Raw genomic sequence first — 23,837 nt, forward strand, 5'->3', positions numbered from 1 at the left:
GCATACGCATATAATATATATATATATAAACGCATCATATATATATACTCTTGTTCTCGGAGTCCGAACTGCTAACAAAAATATACTCATATGTTAGCAAACGCGTGTTTACGAGTTTATTTTACTGTACATTTATGCATATTAATTAAATATATATATATATACTATATATTGATGAGGTGACGCCTACTCCATGTGTTGTTGTTTTTTATTCGAACAAAAAATAATTTCCTTTCGTCCGCCAAAGAAACGTTATAATATTTACATTATATATTATACGTCCGTCCAGAAACATTCGGTCATCCGTCTGTCCGTCATCGTCGTCGTCGTTCGACACATGGGCACATATTATATTATATAGCTGCTATTTTTAATAATAAATATTAAATTCTAGTGTTTGAAGTGCAATAAACGTGTTTGGGTATGTATATATTTTATTACCGCGTGTCCGCGTATTATATATAGTGTGTGAAATCGCATACAATAAATTTCGCATTGTTTATGTTTTTCCGCGATAATATTTCGCCATAATAACTGCAGTTTTATATAGTGCGTACTGGGCGTAGGTATACAACTGTACATGTATATATATATATATTAGGAGGTATATTATTATTTACCATCTACCACGGTTGATATGTTGTTTAGTGTGTTTACTAAATACATAAGACATGGTGTTATTGTTATAACATTTATCGTATAATTGACTGCAGTGCGTACTGCGTATATTGCAGTATATATAATAGTTGAACTAATATATATAATAATATTATGAATTTTCTTCAAAAACACTACGCACGCACATTATCAGCCCGCCATCGGTGATCACACATTATATCCTGTTTTCGGTTGTTAGTTTTTTGCAGTAACTATCGTTCAAACCACGTTAATTATTAACTTAATATCTAATATCAATTATAATATAGCACATTATTTTTCGTCTAGACTACTATTTATTATTTAAAATTATTAAAGTTTTGTGCTGTTTATTTTCTTTCTCTAATCCGCTTCGCGCAAATGTTCGTTCAGCCGCAGAACCAATCCTGTGTTATAACTTGTTAGATTATATCGGTGTATTATAAAACTTAAAGTTAAGAACTTAATTAGTGTTTGTATACGTTGAATTTTTAATAATATTTAAAAATGTTGTGGTATATTATGATGGACTTTAGTGTTAAAGTTTAGTGTTTCACATAATTTGAATAGCAATCGTAAGAAAGCCAAGGTAATGATCAAAATAACTTATTGGAGCTTTAACAACACAAGATTGGTTCTGCTGAACGAAAACGTGCTATGTCGCACGTGGGTCCGTAGATAAAGAAAACAAATGGTGCGTTGACATCCTAATAATATACATTTATCAATAATCAATATTATAATCATTATATAGTTAATAGTTATATTATAATACGAGTAATAATATGGACCACCATAGATAATCTGTTATTAAAATTGTATGAACCTGTTTTAAATATTTATTTTTTATTTTATCGTTAGAGCTGCAGTAACACAGTTTCCTATGTTTGTCAAACGATCAACTTCATTACTCGCACTTTTTAGTTGGAATAATCTAGCGTATTATACCGTCGGCTATCTATAACAAACGTTGATCGTAAGATTTCTGCGTTTGATAAGCAAACCAGTAAACTACTGTCGACCATTAATCACTGATTTGATTTATAAAAAGTACGTCAACACACAATTATTACACATTAATTATACAATTAATATAATAATTATATGTAACTGCGATTTAATACTAATTTTGATTAGACTTACGTCGAAGACGTCAGAACGGTTTTTAATCTATAAAAAAATATTAAGTGGTATAATAATCGATGGTGGAATTAAAAAATCCTAGCATTTCATTATTATACTACACTCAGACGCAGTTAGGTATATATTATGTTTTGTGTTAAATCGATTATTTTAAAATCAAATTTCATTAAAAAATACACAATTTCGCAGTTAATAATTATGTTTACAATTCTCAAATATTGTGTGGCTTTTAAGACTTAAAAGTTTAAACCCATTCTTTCTATTGTATTTTGCGTATATACAAGTATATACAATATATAGATTCATTGTGTGAAATAAATAAAATAATTTATCATCAAAAAATTATTAATATTGTATGCATAAAAAAATAAAATTTTAATTCGTTTTCCATAAAATATTTACTGAGGTTACACATACCCTCAATAAGTTAATTCAACGAGAAAAAAGCCACCGCAATAGTTCAAAGCATCTGAAGTATGTATTTGTATAGGTATTTTATAATAAAACTAAATTCTAAGAAAACATTTATTATCGTTAAACGTCATTGATGTATCTTGCAAAAATTACAAGACAAGAAGGGAAACATGTTTTTTCTCAATACACAACTTTTGGTTGTTTAATAATTATATTATATATAAATTGTAAATACCTATAATTAATAATAGCGATGACGACATGAAAAAAACCAATCGTTTATGTGGAAAAGATTATGATGTTTTTTTTTAAAAATACAATAAACAACTTATATTGGTATTTTACTTACTCTAATTTTATGATCATAACAGTCCACAATAACATGTAAGATTAGTAAGATTACATATAATAATTTTTTTAATTTAGCGTTTTTGTTGACATGTTTGAAACAATAATTTTTAAGAAAAAATATTACAGTTGAAAAAAAATATCCAATAGATATTCACTATTCAGCAATAAATTACTATTTTTTATTTGAAACCGATTGCGCTCAAACAGAATTGTTTAAATGAATGATATCGTTTTTAATTCGCAATTTATTGTTAATTTTGCAAATTTATATGTTCAATTTAGAATGATCCAATATTATAATAAAATAAAATGTTTGTCTTTGACACCCTTTTTAAACAGTAACTACCCAAAAACGTGGTTTAAAAAAAAAATAACATTAAATATTAATAAACAAACATGCCGAACACTTTATTAAAAAATCAAATGCTTCACTCGAAATCTAAAATATAATATCAATATTTCATCATCAGTTTTAACGTTTCTTGACTGTTCTACATACAGTCTACTACACTTTACAGGATATAATCGAATAACTTTACTATTTTGTTGTTGTTATAAAAAGATAGTTGTGCGCCTACAGATATTATTGTGCTCTACTTTTGAATATTTATGATTTATTCAAATACGTCATGTCTATTAAGCACAATCGATTCTCCAGTAGGTATATCTATATGATCTTTCTTTTACAATTTCTTTTGTATCTCAATATACATACTCAATACATGATCATGATATTAAAAGTATAATGACTTGTATGCACTAACCGACCATGAGACAATCACTTTAATCAAGATCGTGCCATGAAACCAATGTCTTGTCATAAATTAATTTTTATTGGATATACAGTATTGAGTATACCTATGTGAATCGTCTTCTTATGTTAAGGGCATAATAATAGATAACCGATTATTAAAATTTGAGGTTAGATTATAACTGCATATGACTTAAATTCATAGGTATAGATTTTTTTTTAAATTTTTATCTTTAGATTTATTGTTTATCACTTCATTAGTTAATCTATATTTACGAGGTACTTGAATGTCTACAAATTCACAAGTTCTCATATTTAAACTATTATTTTTAAGTCAAAAAATATTTATTCAAATCAAATGAGAATATAAAAATAAACTTATAAATTATAATATTTAAAGTATAATTAAATATTTAGTTTTATAGCGTATTGTAATATATTATACATTTTCTAAATCAATAAATGTTCATACTTTTTTTTTGTCTATATCTAAGAACTAAATATAATATAAACACTATAAACAAATGAATATTATTTTCATAATCGCTGCAATCACAAAATATATTTAAAAACTTTAACTATAAATAATTTACCTATGTTCAGTCATTATTTTCATTGGGTATGGTGACCTTATTTTCATAGCTATGCTGTACGTATACTTGTTTTTGTGCAACGTCCTAATATGATTAATACGATACAACTGTGAATAAATAATGAATTATAATTTTTTGAACACTGTAAAACATTTTTATTGAATTTCTCTAAGTTAAATCTTTAAATATAATATGGTTTATTATAATTTTTAGGGATAATCTGGTATTTCAATCTTTGTTCAACCTTATACTGAATCACACACATGCATATGTATGACGTTTTCTTACAATTTTAATAAATTTATTAAATCGATAATGTAAAAAATAACCTATATTTTTTATTTATAAATTAAAAAAATTAAACTAAATATAAATATAGTTCTATTAATATATTAAATTACAATTTTCTTTTTTTAATTAATATAAAAATAATTTTCCAATACAAAATATTGAGCAGTATTTTTTATTGATTCTAATTAGTATTTATATTAATAGACTATATTTTATCTGTGAATTGTAATGGTAAACCATTTTAATTTTTAATTGTATGAGTCTAGAACACATAGACTATTATATAGCATAAATAGGTAGGTGTATGGATTATAAATTATAATCGTTTGATTTTTTTTTATCTAATTTTCATAGTATTTTAAATCATATATAATACAATTATATACTATTATTCATAATAATTATTTTGATTACGAAATTACAATTTTAAACACCCGCCATATAATATACATGATATATTAAGACTGCAAAAACAATTCAATTACTTCTTTACGTCTATAACACAAGACTTTTTATTAAAAAATATATAATATACGATTTATACCCTAGGACACAATTTCTAAGAAAATTTGATAAGCAATAATACTCAATCATAAAAAATTTGACTAGTTTTTTCGAGTAAACCATTTATTATCGTAACATTAACTTATGATATTAATTCTTTTGAATTTATTCAGTTTAATGTGTTAACTCAATTTTGATTTTATTTACGCGTAATAATAGATTAATATGTTAAACAATTAGAAAATTATTCTATGGCCTGAGATTAGGAATTTCAAACAGGTTGATAGAGTAATATTATTTTAAAGAAGTTTTTTTAAGTACAACATGATGCTTTTCGGATCCGATTCAATTTACTCAGTTATTGCCACCGAGAGTTAAAATTCTCTTGTCTAATGATTTTTTTTTTCATGTACAGGTACTCAAGTGGGTAAAAAAACGAAATTATATCAGTGAAAACTATCGGTCACGTGATACCGGTGAATGTTACACAAAGTACTAGCGAGCTGCGTATTGGAAGGCCGGCCACAGGTAGTGACCTCGGCATTGAAGTCTCTTCGCCGAGACAACGTCGTTCAACAGTTATCGTGTGTTCGACTTCCTGACTGATGGAAAAATAGCCGCGTTGTTTAAGTAATACGAGTAAAATTGAATTGTTTTATTATTTATTTATTTATGTTTTTTGACCGGGCAACTATTTTGCAACTTAAGATTTCCCACGGCAATAGAATGCTAATTTATTTTACCCTTTAATTATAATTTTTAGATGATTATTATTTATCACTGAATTAACTATCTATCAAGTATAGAAGTATAGTGTTTACTCGCGCCCGAAAACCGCACAGTTGTTGTTCTCACTACCGCACCCACCGGTTCATAATTGCTTTTGTTCTTCACTGTGATATTATACACTTTGTGAGTAATTATAATTTGGTTTTTAAAATTTTATTTTTGAAAAATATCCTTTTATATTTGAATAAGAAAAATGGAAAAGCCTTGTCGGTATGACTTATCCGCGATTAAAAGATCACTGGAGTTGGCTGAAACTCTTGCCAGTGTTAGCTTAATGACATCGCCAGCTGCAAGACGACGTTTACAAGCAAGAAGTGTCGAACTAGGACTAAGACCAGGCCAACCGTATGAACCACCCAGAGAATTACTTTTGTACTTGGTTAGGTAAGTCTTGAAAAAAATTGTCATGTTTATTTGCCATACCTATAGTTTACTTTCACGTAAATATAATATTAATCGATATCTATATGGTATTAAAATTAATATACCATTTTAATCGCATGTATTATTTAATACTCAATTATTCCGTTTAGAGAATATTTAATATAATATAATATTTAATTTATGATTCATTGAACATAAATAATATACCTACATTTTATGGTGAAACTATTTATACTATATAGTTATATAGGTAGTATAGGTGCTATGTAATAATAAACTATTTAAAATATTTGTTGAGCACCTATCTATGTTTCAATATAAATATCTAATGAACAATAACATTATTTTAGGTTTAGCCACTGCTGTAAACAGCACGTATTTTTTGTTACACAATAGAAAAATATTAATTTTTCAAAATAATATAACTATTGCATAATGCATACTACAAATTATCATAACTACTACGAAAATCATTAAATAGGTACTTATTGTGTCTCATCCCATGCAGAATTATTGTTTAATAGTGATAACAATATTGTATAAGACAACTCAATTATCTCACCACTTCAGATTAGTAAATCTTCGTAACTAAACATTCCTTATAAAGGAAAAATTTGTTAATATTTTAAAATAATTATTCTCGTCAAATTAAAATTAAATTTTTTAGCACTTTATACTATAATGTTTTAAAATTTCTAAATATTTCATAATTAAATACTTAACGAATCATAAACCACAATATTATAAGTTTGAAATTCACAAACATCTACATATTATCATCGTGCTATATAAATTTGTATTTATTCTTATAATATAATATGAGTATATAGCCATACTATAGATATGTATTATCATTCTTTATTATGTGAAATAAACGGTATTTTGGTATATAAAAAATTAAAAATTGAGTATGTTAATATTGTGATAATCGCATAGAAAAGACTTATCAAACAGAATGATTTTTATTATTACGTAAATTATACTGGGGGGGGTAGCCTTTGTGAATTATTGTAAAAATAGATATGTAATTGGTTGTATTTAAATAAATCTTTAGTTACAACTTTTGTGAACAAAAATATATTATTGAAACGACATTTAATGACCTCAAATACAAATTATAATTTGTTTCCAGATAAATTAATAAATTATATAACTGGTAATATTTCTTCACAATTTTTATTTTTTGTTTTTAAACTCATAGTATGTGTAACTTCTAATTTTTATGGTCTGTAGTTCTGTACCTAATAAAGTTTATCGTAAGATTTATGAATCAAAAATATATAAGCAGTATTATCATAATATTTTTAAAATACCTATGTATGTCCATTACTGATAAATAATTAATGATTATCTATTAAAATTATGCCTATGTATAGGTATACATTTCTCAAATGGTAAATTTTTTCAAATGTACGATATTCACAGTACTTATTTCAAGGTCAATAAAAATAAATCTCGCTATACTTTTCTAAAAATTTAATTTCTTATACCTATTATATTATGATTAAACTATAATTTTTAAATTAATACATTAGAAAATTAGCACACTTCAATAAAGTGATAAAAAATAAGAACATTAATTTAAAATAAATAAATATTTTAATTCAATTTAAATCATAAAATATACTATAAAAATGTTGTATTCAGTTAGAAGTATTATTATTTATTATGAGTATAATGACTTCAAAGAGTAATTTATTAAATAAAAGAATATCTTTTTCAAATATTTTATTACTAAAAGTATCTATTTATTTTTTAAATATTGCAGGTATCAAATGATGTAAATCGGTATATGATGCTAATATATTATAATACAAATGACAATATGAATAATTTATGTTTGAATAGTTTCACTCCATTTCTACTATATTATAATATGTTTATAGAAAATAAAATAATTAATTTTGTTGAAACCTTACACAATTACTCTGACCCTCGTGAAAATTGACTTGTTAGTTAACACATAGACAATAGAAATAGTTGTACATCAGTTACAAAGAGTCAAAATCAGTTACTTTTTAACCATCGTTGATAAAATATTGTATCCAGTTTATTTAAGTACCTACCTATTAACTATTGGTGATAAACGAGTGCATATTATTTTATTAATGGAAATAAATATATAATCCTGTTCAAGTGTTGAACTATATTATTTAAATCCTTTGGCAAGTACTATTTATAAACTAAAAATTGAGTAAGTTTGTTATTATTAAACATTAATACATTATAATTTGTTTTATTTAGTATGTACCTACAGTAGAAAAACTAAATAATTTTGCTATAATCATGTTAAACTATAATACATTTTTCATTTCATGTGATTAAATATATCGCATACTATTTATACATATTTTACCATGTATCAATGCGTTTGCTACTATGTGGAAATTATTTATTTATTTGTACATTTAATACATTTTAAAATCAACTCCGGGTGAAAAATTTAGAGTTAATTTATCATATTGAAACTTACAATATCTTAAATGATTTGTTTAAAAAAGTCATATTTAATTTAATTTTATTAATTTATAAAACGAAAAAGTGAAAGGAATTCTTAATTAGGTACAATTATTGTTAATTATTATAGACAGCTTATAGTTACTTCCCTATTGGTAAATTGTTGTATGTTTACATAAATAGGTAAGTGTAAGCACTTAAGATGTACATAGTTATTATTTCACATTTTCATACGAAACAAAAACAGTAGACCTTGATATAACCAAATATAAGACAAAACAATTAAAAAAGTTAAAGACATAATACTAAAATAGTAAAACGTTTTGCCTTGATACTGAGTAGTCAGAATTAGTTTATCGTGTTAAATTTGGCGTTAAACGCCAAAAATAAAACTAGTCAATATTTGTAAATTTCACGAAAATCAAGGTTTATCTTTATTATCTTATGCATAATCTTCAAAGAGAAGTTAACATTGAAATAGTGAAAGAAAATCCATACAATTATTTTAAATTATAAATACAAAATATGTATACCAGTTTTAATTATAGTATAATATATATGTTTTTATTGATCTCTATACTCTCTAGTCTCTAGTAAATAAGACTCTTAACTAACATAAATATATAGTATAATATTAACTATTATCAATAGCGTGTTAAATATTTGGTCTTCTCTAAATTATATACTAAGAGGTTGTACATACCCTATTATTATATAACTTTATGTGTTAATAGTTGATTAATTATTCAAATATATACATAAACTGCATACGTTTTGAACACAACGCGAGATTTCGAAATAAAAATGAATTATTGATTTGAAAATTTGTATCCGCGCTATAAAGTTAGGAATTATATTATTTAATATTTATTTTAAATGTTACATCATGTATTATAAATTATTAATATTTGCACATATTCTTTATCATTCTAGTACATACCTACTTAATGTGATAATATGTTAATTATTATATAATAAAAATGACTTTATACTCGTAATCGATAAACTTTTCGAATATTTTAGACTGTACTTTTAAACAAAATAATTCTATCTATATTCTATGTATTAAAAAAGTAATAATGTATTCCTAAGCAGTAATAAACGGAATAAATAAGTTTTTCAATACACTTATTAATTAATTTTCGTTTTTAATGATTATTAAAGGATTTATTTAATGCATTGAACATATAAGCCGAAATAAAAATTAAAATGAGTCTCAACTTCTGTAGGTAGGTCTGTAAATATAGCCTAATTAGGTGAATAATAAATATAGGTTTGGGTAGGTATATATAGTGTTTATAAATTATAAAAATAACAATAGCAATATGATGAAATTTAAAGATCAGCGAAACGGAATTTGCCAAGTATGCTTCTGATTTTTCTGAACTTTCATGTAGGTACACTTATTGCTTACTATATAATGTTCAGATACTTAGCTTGAGCACCTCCCGAATATTTTTCCTATTTACGCCACATCGCCACTGATAATACTTCTTGGCCAAGAATATTTTTGACAAAATAAAACAATAAACTTCAAATTGTGTACAAAACAAACATCCCAACAAGCCTTTACAGCTATAGAAAAAAATAGTCGTGGAGAGACTTTAATCTATGTTTGGGGAGCTAAGCCCCATAACCTCGCTTCACATAAATAGTTGTTCCAACACATTTAATAACGTCGATAACGGATTTAGTAGATTTATTATAGGTACAATATTGAATATATACCTACATGATAAATAATACTATAAATTATAATAATAGATTTACAGTTCAATACTTGTACACGTGTACCACTTATGGCGTTAATATATTAATATTATCGTATTATTATAATTACGTGCGGTGGCGTTAAGCACCAGCTAGGTGGGCAGAAATCCGATAACGACTCGGTCACCGCAGGACTCGCGCACAATGAGAATATGAACCGCAACTCTCCGACGGAGGCGGGGGCGCGTAATCCGCTACACGCGCGACCAGTAACATAATATTATTATAATGAGTAATAACCCCATTGTACAGTCGTTGTTTGTCTCTGGACGGAGAGGAGATTGACAACTTTGATACAACGACGAGGAGGCTGCGTACACTTTTCTCGCGCGTGTACATGCCGCATATATTAAATTATTTAACACGTCTTATTATTATTATTATTAAAATACAGGGTGATTCACCGAGTATGCTCACTCCCGTTTTTTTTTTTATTACTTAAGGAGTGTGTCGTAGTAATACGAACTTCTGTTTTTCAAATGAAATCCCTCCATTTCTTTACTGTAAATTATTTAGTCGATAATTTTTTTTGAAATGTTGATAAACTTAATTCAAAATTTAAACGAATAATTTCTCAGTTTTTAAAATTTATATAACAAGGATAATAGCCCTTAAAAATGGTTATATAAAAATATTAATAAATATATTATTTATTATACTCTTGGACCATTTTTATAAATTTTGGATGTTAAATAATAAAATTAAAATTAAAACATTTAAATTTTAAATTTTTAATAATAATTAATGAAATTTTTAAATCGCCACTATCTTCCAAACCCATTATATCATAGAGTATAGACCTATATCGCCTATTATTTCTATTACGCAAAGTTAAATAATTCAAAAACTATTCGTTTGAAATTCGATTTTGATACATTAAAATTTTTAGAAAAATTATCTACTAAATAATTTAGTGTAAAAAACGAGGGTTGTCATTTGAAAAATAAAAGTTCGTATCTCCTCACAAAACTACTTTAGTACAAAAAAAACTTGATAATTTGAAAACTTTCTTGAGGTATATTTAAAAATCGGACTTTGAATAATTGCATATTATTGAAGAAAAAATAGGCAAACATGCTCAGTGGATCACCCTGTTTATGATGAGAATATCTCAATATACATGTATTTACAGCGCAATGTAAACCTTTACAGTATTATATTATATGTATGTATACAGTTTACGGATAAATATCGGTACAGACCGCGTGACGTAAATAGGTTCAAACCAACGTTGCGGTGTGCGTGAACGATAATATAATTTTGTAAGCGCGTACAATATAATAGGTACACGCGCTATGACTTGTGTGCGGGTGTACGGGAAGAGAAGAGAAAACGTGAACAAAAAAACATCACGTGACTAGAATGGACGAGAAAAAAATGAATAGTAAAAAGTCGCTTTAAGCCACTTATTTGCATAACTGTGGCGAATCCATGGCGCTTGTATAAATAAGAAGACGGCGCGGGCGGAGAATGCGAGTCTTCCACGGCGTTTTCAGCTTTCGTAAAACTACGTCATACCGAATGGTTCGGGCGCACGTCCGAGTCAGCATTTTTAAAAAGCAAAATACTCGTTTTTTGTTTATCGTCAACACTCTGAATCTACTTTTACACACATACATATACACACCATCAACTTACACGTTTTCCGATTTATAAATTGTATTACACGCGCCATGTCAGAAAACGCTGCAACCATAGACATAGACCACAGTCCGGACATGGAATCGCCAAAATATTCCGACATCTTTAAGATGAGCACACGTCACCAGAAGAGACTATCGATAATTAGGTAAAGAACTATGCGATAATTATAGGTAATAGGATTGGGCTTATGAATTTATTGAATTTAAGAAAATATTAAATATTTTGAGCACTTGAAGATAATCAGGGCATATCCGTAGTCTTAATAATAATAGTATATAATAATTGGTTCATCTGGATTAAAGATACATTTGGCCATAGAACAGCAGTAGAGTATCAAATACTCTTCTTATTTAAAAACATTTGTAATAAATTATTTACTAGGTACATTTAACAGTTTAATATAATTTTATAACCTTGTAATACCATTTAAAATGAAATAATTAAAAAAACAAAAGGTTAGTAAGATGTTAGTATGTTACATTAATTAGATGTAGCATTATAATATTATAGTATTATACACAATTTTTATATATTATTTAAACATTTTAAATATATATTTACCACAACTAAAAAGCAATATCAACATTTATTTTAAGGGTTGGACGCTATTATAAATTATTGTTATTTCGTGCTAAGAGGTTTAAAATGCCAATAATATCAATAAATAATAATTAAATATTTAATTAATATATTAACACATGGGCCATGGCCCATGGCAATAACATTTTTCTCATTTTTCTAGTATCTACTACAAATACAAAAATACATTCAACTGTACACTGTAGTTTTGAATTCCTTTTTTTGCTTTAATATTTACATACGTTATCATAATACCATGTTGTTATTAAATATATATTTACTAAAAATATATCATTCATTACCTTTTTTTTCGTGACATGAACATTTTTCATTTTATTTTTTAAAATTGTTTTCAAATGGGTGTAATGAAAAAATAATTTTGTAGAAAAAATTAGCTTTGGTGGTCTTCTAGACCATGTCCTCCTTTATTCAGACATAATTGATAAATTATTGTCACAGTTCGTCGAAAAAACATCAAATCTTAACAAATATTCTTTGTTATCAGTTACAAAGTTGAAGGAAAGTAGTATTATTTGTTATATTACCTAATTAAAATAATGTCACAAATTGGTCATTACTTGTTAAACGGTTAATAATTTCATACTACATATGTCATAAACATATAAAAATGACCATACCTAATTATGCACTAAAACTTCTAAAATTTGTGAAATTATGTAAAGCAAACTTAATTAATGAAATAATTTCACTATTATGTATATAGGTAGGCAATAAGTACGGCTATTGAAAGCAACGCGTGTTATGAAAAAATATTTTATGCAAAATAAACTTTCATACTGAAATATATTTAAATAATATAGTCTATATATGTATGATATTAGGAATTTTCCCTCAGTCATATAGGGTCATGGCTTCCGCTGCTCCCAGGCCAAAAACTTGAAGTTTTTGTACATTAATACCTAAATTGTACATTATTACTTACTTTTATAGTTTTATGTACTCTATAATATTATTAGGTATTAATGTCAACTTATTAAATGTTGTGTGTACAAGAAAAATACCTAATACTCGTAGCTTTAAATGGTTTAATCCTTAATATGATATAAATACAAATATTAATTAAAAAAAAAAAAAATAGATTTATATTTTGAAAATAAGACACTTGATACCTACTCCTTAATTTCCTCCTTAGGATTTAATATTATTATCAGTGTATAACGAGAAATATGTTATACGATATGATACAAAATTTTGAGTCAACAAAAGCCAGACATTTTCTTTTAAAATTTTAAATTGAATAGGTAGTCATTACGCGAGTCGTATGTAATGTTTTATATAAAAATAAAAACACAATATTATTGACACTTTTTTTATTTTTATTATATCATAATTTATCAGTATTATATTATCGCATATCGGAGCCTCTCTAGAAAACTTGGCCTTGGCAGTGGTCAAAAATCTTAATCGGTAATCCCGGCTTGGCAACAGCCAGCGCAGGTGCAGCTGTACTGCGGCACACGTCCTGTCCGGCTGATGGCTGTTGTGTGCGGTCGTGTGACGCGTGGGATAGGTCGCGGTAACGGGCGCGACAATAATGTATTTGTTAACGATTACCGCGGTACCGTTTGCCGCGCACGCCCCGCGGAGTTAATAACCCGACGTATAATATACATATTATTATTATTATTATTTTGTATACATAATACATATATATATATTTATAGTACGTTGTAGGCTGTCCCGCAGTTGGCGCGCCATCCGACGACGACGTTATCACCGCGGCGCTCGCGCGTGTGTGATAAAGCCGTCTCGTTGTTTCCCCTATTTTATTTCACTGACATTTGATGCGGACGGTTTTGCATGTTGTTGTTGGCTGTTGCCGTTTGTTTGTTTCGGTTGTTTTTGCACATTTTCGCTCGTTCGCAATCGTCGTTACCACATAACACGTTATTGCATTATATTATTTCGTTTTTATATTCTTGACACACTCGACACTGTGCGCGCGCGCACAATCCCCCTCTAGGGGGAAACTGTTGTTCTACCGAATAGCGGATTATTTGGCCGTTTCCGTTCGACAATAATGTACTACTTGCGGTGCGCAGAGAATTTCACACAAGAAACATTGTACGTATTCGGTATTTACGGTCCCCCGACCTTGGGTTCGAAACGTAAACGTTACATTTTTCATTTTTCTGCCATGTTGCTGGCTCAGTAATCGTAGGTAGGTAAAAACCATAATTTGTAAATTTTCACGCTTGTGAATCCGTACATGATGATTAGACCAATTGTGCGCACCACAGCCTTAGCGGCACCACGAAAACTGGGGCCAAAGAAATTCTATTCCTCTAACGTTAACGATGATGGGCCTAAAGCGTCTGTCAAGACGAGAGCAGCGACTATGTTAAAATATATTTGGTAAGAGTCCGCTATGCAGATGCTTATGCCCTCAGACAAGTAACGATTAAACGACTGACGTCAATTAATATTAGTTGAGTATGTGTACACTGTTCAGGAACTGTGGCGTAACTACAAGGATCCTTTCATAATATATTTGCTAACTTTTTATTTTGTCTTGCTCAGAAAATTAGATATTTTTTTTTTGTAAATACTTTCTGTTTATAGTTTGGATGTGTTTAGTCACAAAATATATTAATTATTCCTAGTGCGTAGGCTATACCTTTTCATTAAAAATGTCATGACCCCTGTTGTTTATTAATATTGTAGTAGGTATAGGTATATTGATTCCATAGAAACAATTGAATAAACCTGTTAACCATTTTTTTTTTTTTATATATTAAAATTTATAAATAAATAGACAATTACTAAATTCACATACCTATTCATTAATGAATTATTACAGGATGGGAAGTTTTACATCTACTGTGAAAATTGACAATGAAGATTCCCAAGACAAGGATTTAACGTTTGAAAATCTTGTAACCTATCAACAATTACTTGAATATTGCCGTACTCACAATAATCAATGGCCTAACTCACAACTCATAAAAAGAACATTTACATCAATCCCATATGGTTAGTTTTATTTTATATAATATGAATTATACTTCCCATTTTTATCATTCCTATATCATATTATATACTGGTCATTCAAATCGTGAGTTAGTGCTTACAAATGTAAAATTGTATGTTAAATTATTATTTTTATTACCTATTAATAGTTATTAGCTAATTTTAGTTTATTTTTTAATAACACTGTTAATGAGTAAAAAAAAAATAGTTAAACTAAAATAATTTACATTGTTATTTTTTATGAATTTTCTAAAGCAACTATTTTATTAGAGAAGTTCAAAAATGTTATCAAAATAAAATAAAATTTATATAAATATAGAATATTTTTTAATTAAAAATTGCATTCTAATGCCTAATTAGTAGCATACAACTTTGACAGACATAATATTGTCTAATTCTATAATTCTATCATTCCTAAGATTATTTTATACACTTAAAATAAACTTATTTTCTTCTCAAAATATGCAATTGATTAATTATTTAATTAAACCTTTAATATTATAATTAATAAATTAAATTTAAATTTATAAAACCTTTTAGCAAATAATTACTTTTTAATTTAAAAATTTATTTATGTAGACCCAGATAGTGTTGACGGAAATCCTGTAAGAGTACTTCAGTGGAATGTTTTGTCACAAGGTAAATAATATAATCAGTAGTTTGGTAATTTTTTGTTACCTATTGTATTATCATTATAATTATTATCAACAGTAATTTTTGTTCATATTTTATTACAGCATTGGGACAAAATAATGATAGATTTGACAGTTGCCCTTTGGAAGCTTTAGAATGGAAACATAGAAGATGTCATATGCTTGAAGAAATTCTAAGACATAATCCTGATGTTATTTGTTTACAGGTTATATTAAAAAATATAGACATTTAATTAATAAAAATCTAATTATTTATTTGTTTTTGAGTAGGAAGTTGATCATTTTGATTTCCTCAGCAGAGCTCTAGCCACGCAATCTTATAGCGGTCTATTTGTACCTAAACCAGATTCCCCATGTGTGTATATAAATGATAATAATGGACCTGATGGTTGTGCAATATTTTACAAAAATGATAAGTTTGATCTACTAGAAAAACACGATAAAGTATTGCAAGTATGGACAGTGCACAGTAATCAGGTAAAACATTAATTTTAAAAACAGTAACTATTTAAGTATTTTTAATACCATACATTTTTAAGGTGTCATTACTATTAGTACTTAAAGATAAAAGTACACAAAAAGAATTATGTGTTTCTACTACTCATCTAAAAGCTCGTAAAGGAGCCTTGCTTTCAACCTTGCGAAACGAACAGGGGAAAGATTTACTACAATTCATATCTTCTCATGCAGCTGGCCGCCCAACAATTGTTTGTGGTGATTTTAATGCAGAACCTACAGAACCAGTTTACAGTACCATGTGTAGTTGTTCTTATTTACCACTAGATAGTGCATATAAATTGTCTGGCTCAGAACCACTGTACACTTCTTGGAAGATTCGTGGAGGCGAAGGCGAAGTTATGCATACCATTGACTACATGTTTTACACTAAACATAAATTAACTGTTAGTAACATACTAGACATGCCAAAAGAAATTGATATTGGTGAAAATAGAGTACCATCTATGACTTATCCATCAGATCATTTTTCTTTGATAAGTGATTTTTATTTTAACAGCAATACAAGTGTTTGTGAATAATTTTATTTTTATGATTTTATTTCAACTATAGTATTTAAAGTAGAACCTCATTAACCTGGACCCCAATAGACCGATTAGCTATTTAAGGCTGTTTTCATGTTTATTTTAGAATAAAAGTTTCACAAATTTCCCAGTTGTAATTGTGACTAAATACCAATTACATACTGACATTCGCATTATCTAATGCTTGATTGCGGCAGTCAGTTGCCTATTATGGTTTGTTGTGTTTCGTGTATTTCATATTAGTAAATTTATATTTTTTCATTATTATTTTTATACATACATATTATAATGTCGTTGAGTAAACCTATTCATAGTAGAAAAACAACTAAAGATCTGCAGTTTCTTCAAACCATTATAATGATTATATGTATGTAATGGTTTAGTAGTGTCTAATACTATGTATGTATCTTGTATATTGTAATACATATTTTTAAATGTTTATTACACATTTTTTGGGTTATTTTATTTAATCTGGACAGCTTAGAGCTCCAATTAGTCTGGATTAATAAGGTTCTACTGTATCTGCACTTTTTCTTTTAAAAATTATAAGGTAGATAATTTTTATTTTCATAAGGAATTGAGTATTGACAATATTATTTATAAATTATTTTAAAGTTTGTTAATGTTGACCATGTATTGTTAGTCCAATAGTACTTACTTAAAATGTGTGTACTTTATGTATTCGGTTTGAATACTTATTTCTTTTACCATTTTACCAACTATTTTTTATGAGCACAATGAAGGAACTAAATAACCATAAATTATAAGAGTGTGTTTACCAATCAAGACTACAAATATAGTAAACATATTTATTTAAAAGAAAAAAAAGAGATCAAAATATTTTATTTATATTTATTTATAAGATATTATGACTTATTTAAAATCTATATTTATTATTATTTATTTATTTATTTATTTATTTTATTTATGTATTTTAATAAATATCAGATTTGTTGTAAAAATTAATTTTCATTTGAAAGTTATCTTTTTCCCTTGTTTCCTAATCTAACCTGTGACATTGGCAGCTTTAATACAGTTTATAATTAAAAGTAAATCATCAATGAGTAAATTTATAATTTTGATTAATTGACAACTTGCCAACCAACTATGATAAATATTTTATTATAATATTATTAATTTCTCATCTTAACATAAGTAATACATACATCCAATTTCATCAATACTTAGGACTTCTTTGTTCTGATTCTTGATTTATGCGATGATTAATCCATTCATCAGTATAAAATTTAGGATCTGATATACATAGGGCTGTTCTTTTATATAAGTAGTAATGTAAACATGAAGCTGTAATCAAAATGTTTAATAATTGTTATTATTCATTTATAATATTTTTTAAATTTTAGTGATTCCACAATTGACACATTAAATCAATTAATATTTTATACAATCCGGCAGTAATGTTTATTTATTTATTCAATTAACTTTTAACTGTTTTCTATTGATTATTAAATCAAAAGAACAATTTTTATTTGTTTTTCTTATTCAATTTTAAAGTTACCTATAGGATTATAATATATATTCATAATTATGAATTAGGTATTATTAGGTACTAACAATATCGAAATCAAATATTTACATCTACTAAATTATAAAAATAATGGTAAATGGTAATCACTAATCTTATATTATTTAAGTACCCATAGCCAAAACTATTTCACATTATCAAAAAATAAAAAAGTATTTATTTATTTATTATAAAACTAGATAGGTATACTTACTGGTCCAGGGGGACTCGGGGGCTGCAACCCCCCATGAGCTCGATAAGGTGGAGCTCAATCCCTTAAAATTGAAATTTCTAATACTATTAAAATGTTATAACATTCAAAACAATAAATAACTATATTTTATTGTTTAACGATTAGTAATGTTTAGTAATTATTTAGGTAAAACTGTACATGTGTTTATAAAATAGTGAGCCCCCCATGACATTTTCAAAACCTAGCGTTTTGAACCCGTCAATCGACCACCAAAACCTCTGTACTGGTCGTTAATGTACCTATTTATACTTTTATAGCGTTTTTAATAAATGAACTTAACTATAAAATAGTTGTGATCTAAAGCATTTTTATTCTCGCAAAAATAAAAAGCTGACAACACAGTTTATTACGATGTATTCAGTAAACACCGATCTAAACCAAATATTATCTGATGACTGATAGGACGGTTTTAAATGAAAACTGCGTAAATTTTATTTATAAATTATCATCAAACAAATAGCGTTTCTTATATGGTCAGGTAACACACTTACTGAACTTGTGTAAGACAAAAAATACGTAAAGTCCGTCTGGCCAGTAGAAGTACACCTGTCCCTTGAAACGGTTCGTCAGAGTCCACACCTGCACGAACAGGGTTAGAACAAAATAACCGACGCCGGTAATGATAGTCGACCGGAACTCGTTGAACAGCAACACAATAAAACCGGCCTGCAGGAATTATAAAGCCATATTAATCATATTATAGTAACGTGTTCGCATTGAGTCTCCTCGTTGAGGAAAGTACAGAAACGTACTTTTATTACCACAAGTAGATAGGTAACAATGGTAACATAATATACATATACCTATATTATTTTATTATTCGAATGTTCACCTGAAATATATTGGTCTGGAAGAACGTGATGAGCAACACGGCGATGGCGACCAGCTGACCGATGTCTTGGAGCCTATTTATTGCAATAAAATACACAAAATCGCGGTTGATTAAAATAATAAGGCTTTAAACCAGTTTCTCATATTCATCGTCATCCTCACACGAAGAGCAAAATTGAGATGCCCGTGTTGGCCAGGTACCGGTGGATGAACGTGTTGAACAACAGGTCGATGGCGAGCAGCGCCAGCTGGACGACCAGCACCAGGGTGTACCTAAACTCTGACAGTTGCATTCCTTCGACCGACCTCCCATGAGTGCGGGTGGACAGCAGAGGTAAGTATAATATGAGCTGCTGTAAATTCGAGTGCAGGCGAGCCCACTCACCAATCGACCCCCTCCTCGACCACTATACGGTTTTTATTGTTTAGCCGGAAAACCCACAGCGGTCCCTATAGCAACGTCGGTTCGCCACGCCATTCGTTTCCGTCCAGTGAACATCATCGCACAACAACAGTAGGTAACAATAATAATATAATGTTTTACACACACGCTTGAGAGAACATCGTGGCACATGTTATACCCGAGACCTGCAGAGTCGTGTGTGTGTTTAATTAAAAAACAAAGCCTACAATCGACCGCGTAACGTGTACTTGGGTGATCCTAGTGGTAAAGTGATGGTATATTATGATATTACTTTAGGTACAACGAACGACAGGTACCGTCGGTACCGACTTAGAAACGAGTATTCCTATATCGTATGACACTGTATAGCGCATTTGTATGGCATCTAGCGTGGATAGGACTTAAGTGGTGGGCGGGTATTTGTTATAACGTAACGTGGATGTCCCAGTGCAGACAATGTAATTTCAGGGCGGAAACGTATTATTTTAAGAATTTTAATTTCTGAGCCGAACAATAATCGATGTATTGATTTTACCATCATGTGTGAGTGTTTTTTGTTGTGTCTGTCAAATAAACCTCTTGAGGCAGTAAAAATGTTTCGATTTTTAACTTTTGGGGTGGTTTCTGGTAGAAAATTGAATCTGCTTTGGGTACCTTTAGTAAAACTTCCCAATACTTTTCTAAATATAGGAAAAAACAAAAAGGTTGGCAGTGGGTAACGCTCTGCTGTATAGTGTATAATATAGTACCTAATCAAGTGGGTCATTGTAATGAATATGTTAAAATTAAATTGAATTAGGTACATATTATTGTATGTAGATACATAAAAAACGATTAAAAACGGAGACGGCTAGTCAGCGTGTATTACCACAGATTAAATAAAAATTGTATTACTGAGTAGGCACATTTCATGATATATTGATATGTTTTTATGTTATACTATTAAATTAACTTATTTTACTGTTAGTATTACGGTAGGATAACATTTTTGTCGAAAACATTGTATTTATTATACATTACAATTTTAACTTCAAACAATGATTAGGTAGATATTTATGTTTATTTATAATTTTGATTTTTAGTTTCAGTGTAAATTAATTATTAGCATTTAACAAAATTGTATTAATATTTCAAACGCCAAGCCATAATTTGTTTAATACAAAATACTATTGTTAGTAGTTTGTTTATTTTCGTGATTTTAATGAAAATAATTCGTTTTTAAATTACAACAGATTCACAAAAATTATTTGAAGAGAAATAATATTTTATATTATGAAATTAAAAGTTCTCATTCTTCTATAGGGAAGATGATTTACTTTCAAAATATTAAATATTTATAATATAATATAATATGTCAGTCCCTTGTATTTTTCGAACCTCCGCTGATGTTTATTAACCAAGTTAATGCCTTTATTTATACTTACATATTTAAATTGCTGTTATAAAAAAATATTTTTATTTGTCGTGGCACAATTATTAAATATTAATTATAAAACGCTATATATAAAATTTGTGGTCCGCACAATTAAAAAGGTGTGGAACTGCTGATATATAGTATGTACTATGTACTATATGTATTACTATAATAATATATGGAATGTAAATTTTACATTAGTTTAAAGGGACCTCCTAAGTCCTAATAGGCACTTTGTATTTATTATAATAAGTCACAAACTTAAGTAAAATAGTTCAAATAGTTGTATAACGAATTGCCGAATTATTTATACATTTTATTATACATAGCTAACCTTTGATGTATCATTTTTGTCTATATACAATTATTTTGAAATGTTCACAACAATGTTATGTGCCGCTTACGTTTAAATAGTTTAATAATGGTCTGTAGTCTATAGGTATGCGTAGGTATGCATATATGGTTCAAACTGTTCAAAGACAGCGTACCTAGTACAATTTCATGAATTCTTACAATGTTTATAATTTTAAACGAACTAAACTATTAGTTATTAACCGTTTAGGGTTATTATTTTATTAAACTCATTAATCATTATATTTTCAACCCGGTACCCATATTCTATATAATGAAAATATTAGACAATTTAGCTAATTTTCGTTTGGTTTTTATGCGAGTAAATGTTACGAAAATAATTTTAGTTAATTAAAATCAGTGATGACTTGAACTTTTTTTGCATGAATCATATTTAATATTTTTACACCACCACCCCATCCTCCTAAAATCGGATAATGTGGGTTATTTTTAAATAATTATTCTTTGAAGCTTAGGACCTTTTTTTTGCTCATCAAATTTCTTCCTAAAGACCTAATAAATTTTTCCCTGGATATAAAACTAATAAATTCATTCAATATTTCTATTTAATATTTTACCACGCCTAACTGCCTAAGGTACTGTTGTCTATTTGTTTATTACTATTAGTTATTAGTTATTACTTATTATTAATGTACAACCTTCCGCTGAGTACACATATAGGTACGGCTATATATATATATTATATTTATTATTTATAATTTATTTATCAACCTTTAAAAATGGTCTTGCCTCCTGCCTATACCTTTTCCAACCAGAAGATCCACCCAACCATTAATATTTTTGTGAAGCACGTGATTCAAAATATATACCCCCTTCGAGCCGCCACTGATTTAAACTATTTTTACAATTCAAATAGGTAGGTAGGTAACTGTAGATTTGTACGGTGTTGTACGATTGAGAACGTTTTACCTTTTTAGCAACACGATTGAGAACGATGTCGGCAGATCAAAGAATCAATATTTTGTACCTTAAAATCAAACGATTGAGAACGATTTTTCTAGCGACGTTGCCATTTATCTTAACTTTTAGTAATAATATTTAGGGCTGGGATTTTGATGCAAAAGCAATAAAAGCATCTCTTTTTGGTGTTTTGAAACGTTGTTTTGTAAGTTTAAAATGTGTAAACTGATTTTTCACAATTTGTTTATAAAATGTACGACAATTCTTGCGATTAACAAGAGACATTCGGCATACTGTCGACGGTTAATAATAAATTATAGGTATAACATAGCATATCATCGATAAAAATCTTATCATAGCTAGGCGTTTATACAACTTATTGCAATATGTCCAGACTTAGAAGTTGGGAGTTTATTTTCAAACTACGTGTATATACTGGCAAATAAATATTGATTTTTAATCTTAAGCTGACAAATATGTTATTTATAAATATACAGGGCCGGATTAAGGTTTTTGCCGCCCATAGGCTGAAATAAATTTATCACCTAAGAAAAAAAAGAAGCTATTTCGTTTCGATCGTTAAAATTTGCCGCCCTAGGCTTTAGCCTAAATAGTCTAAGCTGTATACGGCCCTGCTCTACGAACATTCTAAAATTCTAAATCCCAGGTTTCTAAACGTATTTTAATAAAATAAAATAAACTAATAGACTGCATCTTCGTACACGTTCAAATGATACACTAGCAATACGCTAAATACATTATCTAATTAGTACCTATATTAAACATTTATAGTTTTTGTGCGAAATGATTATATTATGACAATTGATTTATAATTAACGTCGATAATAATAATGTGTTTGGGCGAGACAAACTGAACTTATATTATCGTATTATCGAGTTTATATCAAATATGGATCATAAAATTGAATATATTTTAAATACAAAATCAAACAAGCGATGCATTTTAATTGAAAATAATATTTTTCGTGAATCTAACCACTTTAAAAAACGGGTCTTCTCGTACTAACAGTAAATGTCCTAAGTGTTTTATAAAATTCTACCATCGATAAAAATATAAAATACTATCTTTTTCGAATAATAATATACATAACCAGGAATCAACTACTCATCATAATTCAGGTGATTGGT

The 23,837-nt window shown here is 27.9% G+C and overlaps 2 protein-coding genes across 10 annotated transcripts; one reads left to right on the forward strand and one right to left on the reverse strand.

The window, feature by feature from the left end:
• The first annotated feature begins 303 nt into the window (after positions 1–303).
• Positions 304–17,956, forward strand: LOC132924423 (nocturnin). 9 transcript variants are annotated; one of them, XM_060988769.1, is made up of 9 exons: positions 1,500–1,686; positions 5,099–5,322; positions 5,447–5,595; positions 5,662–5,856; positions 15,128–15,300; positions 15,877–15,936; positions 16,035–16,156; positions 16,221–16,427; positions 16,490–17,956. In XM_060988769.1, exons 4-9 carry the CDS (start codon positions 5,666–5,668, stop codon positions 16,985–16,987), a joined length of 1,251 nt encoding a protein of 416 aa, XP_060844752.1. In that variant the 5' UTR covers positions 1,500–1,686; positions 5,099–5,322; positions 5,447–5,595; positions 5,662–5,665; the 3' UTR covers positions 16,988–17,956. The 9 variants fall into 9 exon arrangements, with proteins under 9 accessions (XP_060844734.1, XP_060844752.1, XP_060844744.1 ...); XM_060988761.1 differs by having other exon boundaries at positions 5,099–5,313; XM_060988751.1 differs by lacking the exon at positions 1,500–1,686 and adding an exon at positions 304–421 and having other exon boundaries at positions 5,099–5,595.
• Positions 16,512–20,285, reverse strand: LOC132924470 (transmembrane protein 138). The gene is made up of 5 exons (XM_060988813.1): positions 19,762–20,285; positions 19,601–19,673; positions 19,260–19,434; positions 18,157–18,295; positions 16,512–16,835 (listed from the first exon to the last, which is right to left on the reverse strand). The coding sequence occupies exons 1-4, from the start codon at positions 19,890–19,892 to the stop codon at positions 18,168–18,170; spliced, it is 507 nt and encodes a 168-aa protein (XP_060844796.1). The 5' UTR covers positions 19,893–20,285; the 3' UTR covers positions 16,512–16,835; positions 18,157–18,167.
• Positions 20,286–23,837: the final 3,552 nt, after the last annotated feature.

Source organism: Rhopalosiphum padi, chromosome 1 (assembly GCF_020882245.1).
Source record: "Rhopalosiphum padi isolate XX-2018 chromosome 1, ASM2088224v1, whole genome shotgun sequence".
Taxonomy (NCBI): Eukaryota; Metazoa; Arthropoda; class Insecta; order Hemiptera; family Aphididae; genus Rhopalosiphum; species Rhopalosiphum padi.

Coding starts and splice junctions, on each gene's coding strand:
- LOC132924423 (XM_060988751.1), top strand. CDS start 5,666: ATGGAAAAGCCTTGTCGGTATGACTTATCCGCGATTAAAAGATCACTG. Junction 15,937..16,034: donor GTGGAATGTTTTGTCACAAG/GTAAATAATATA, acceptor ATTTTATTACAG/CATTGGGACAAAATAATGAT. Junction 16,157..16,220: donor CTGATGTTATTTGTTTACAG/GTTATATTAAAA, acceptor GTTTTTGAGTAG/GAAGTTGATCATTTTGATTT.
- LOC132924470 (XM_060988813.1), bottom strand. CDS start 19,892: ATGCAACTGTCAGAGTTTAGGTACACCCTGGTGCTGGTCGTCCAGCTG. Junction 19,674..19,761: donor ATCTCAATTTTGCTCTTCGT/GTGAGGATGACG, acceptor TGCAATAAATAG/GCTCCAAGACATCGGTCAGC. Junction 19,435..19,600: donor TCCAGACCAATATATTTCAG/GTGAACATTCGA, acceptor TAATTCCTGCAG/GCCGGTTTTATTGTGTTGCT.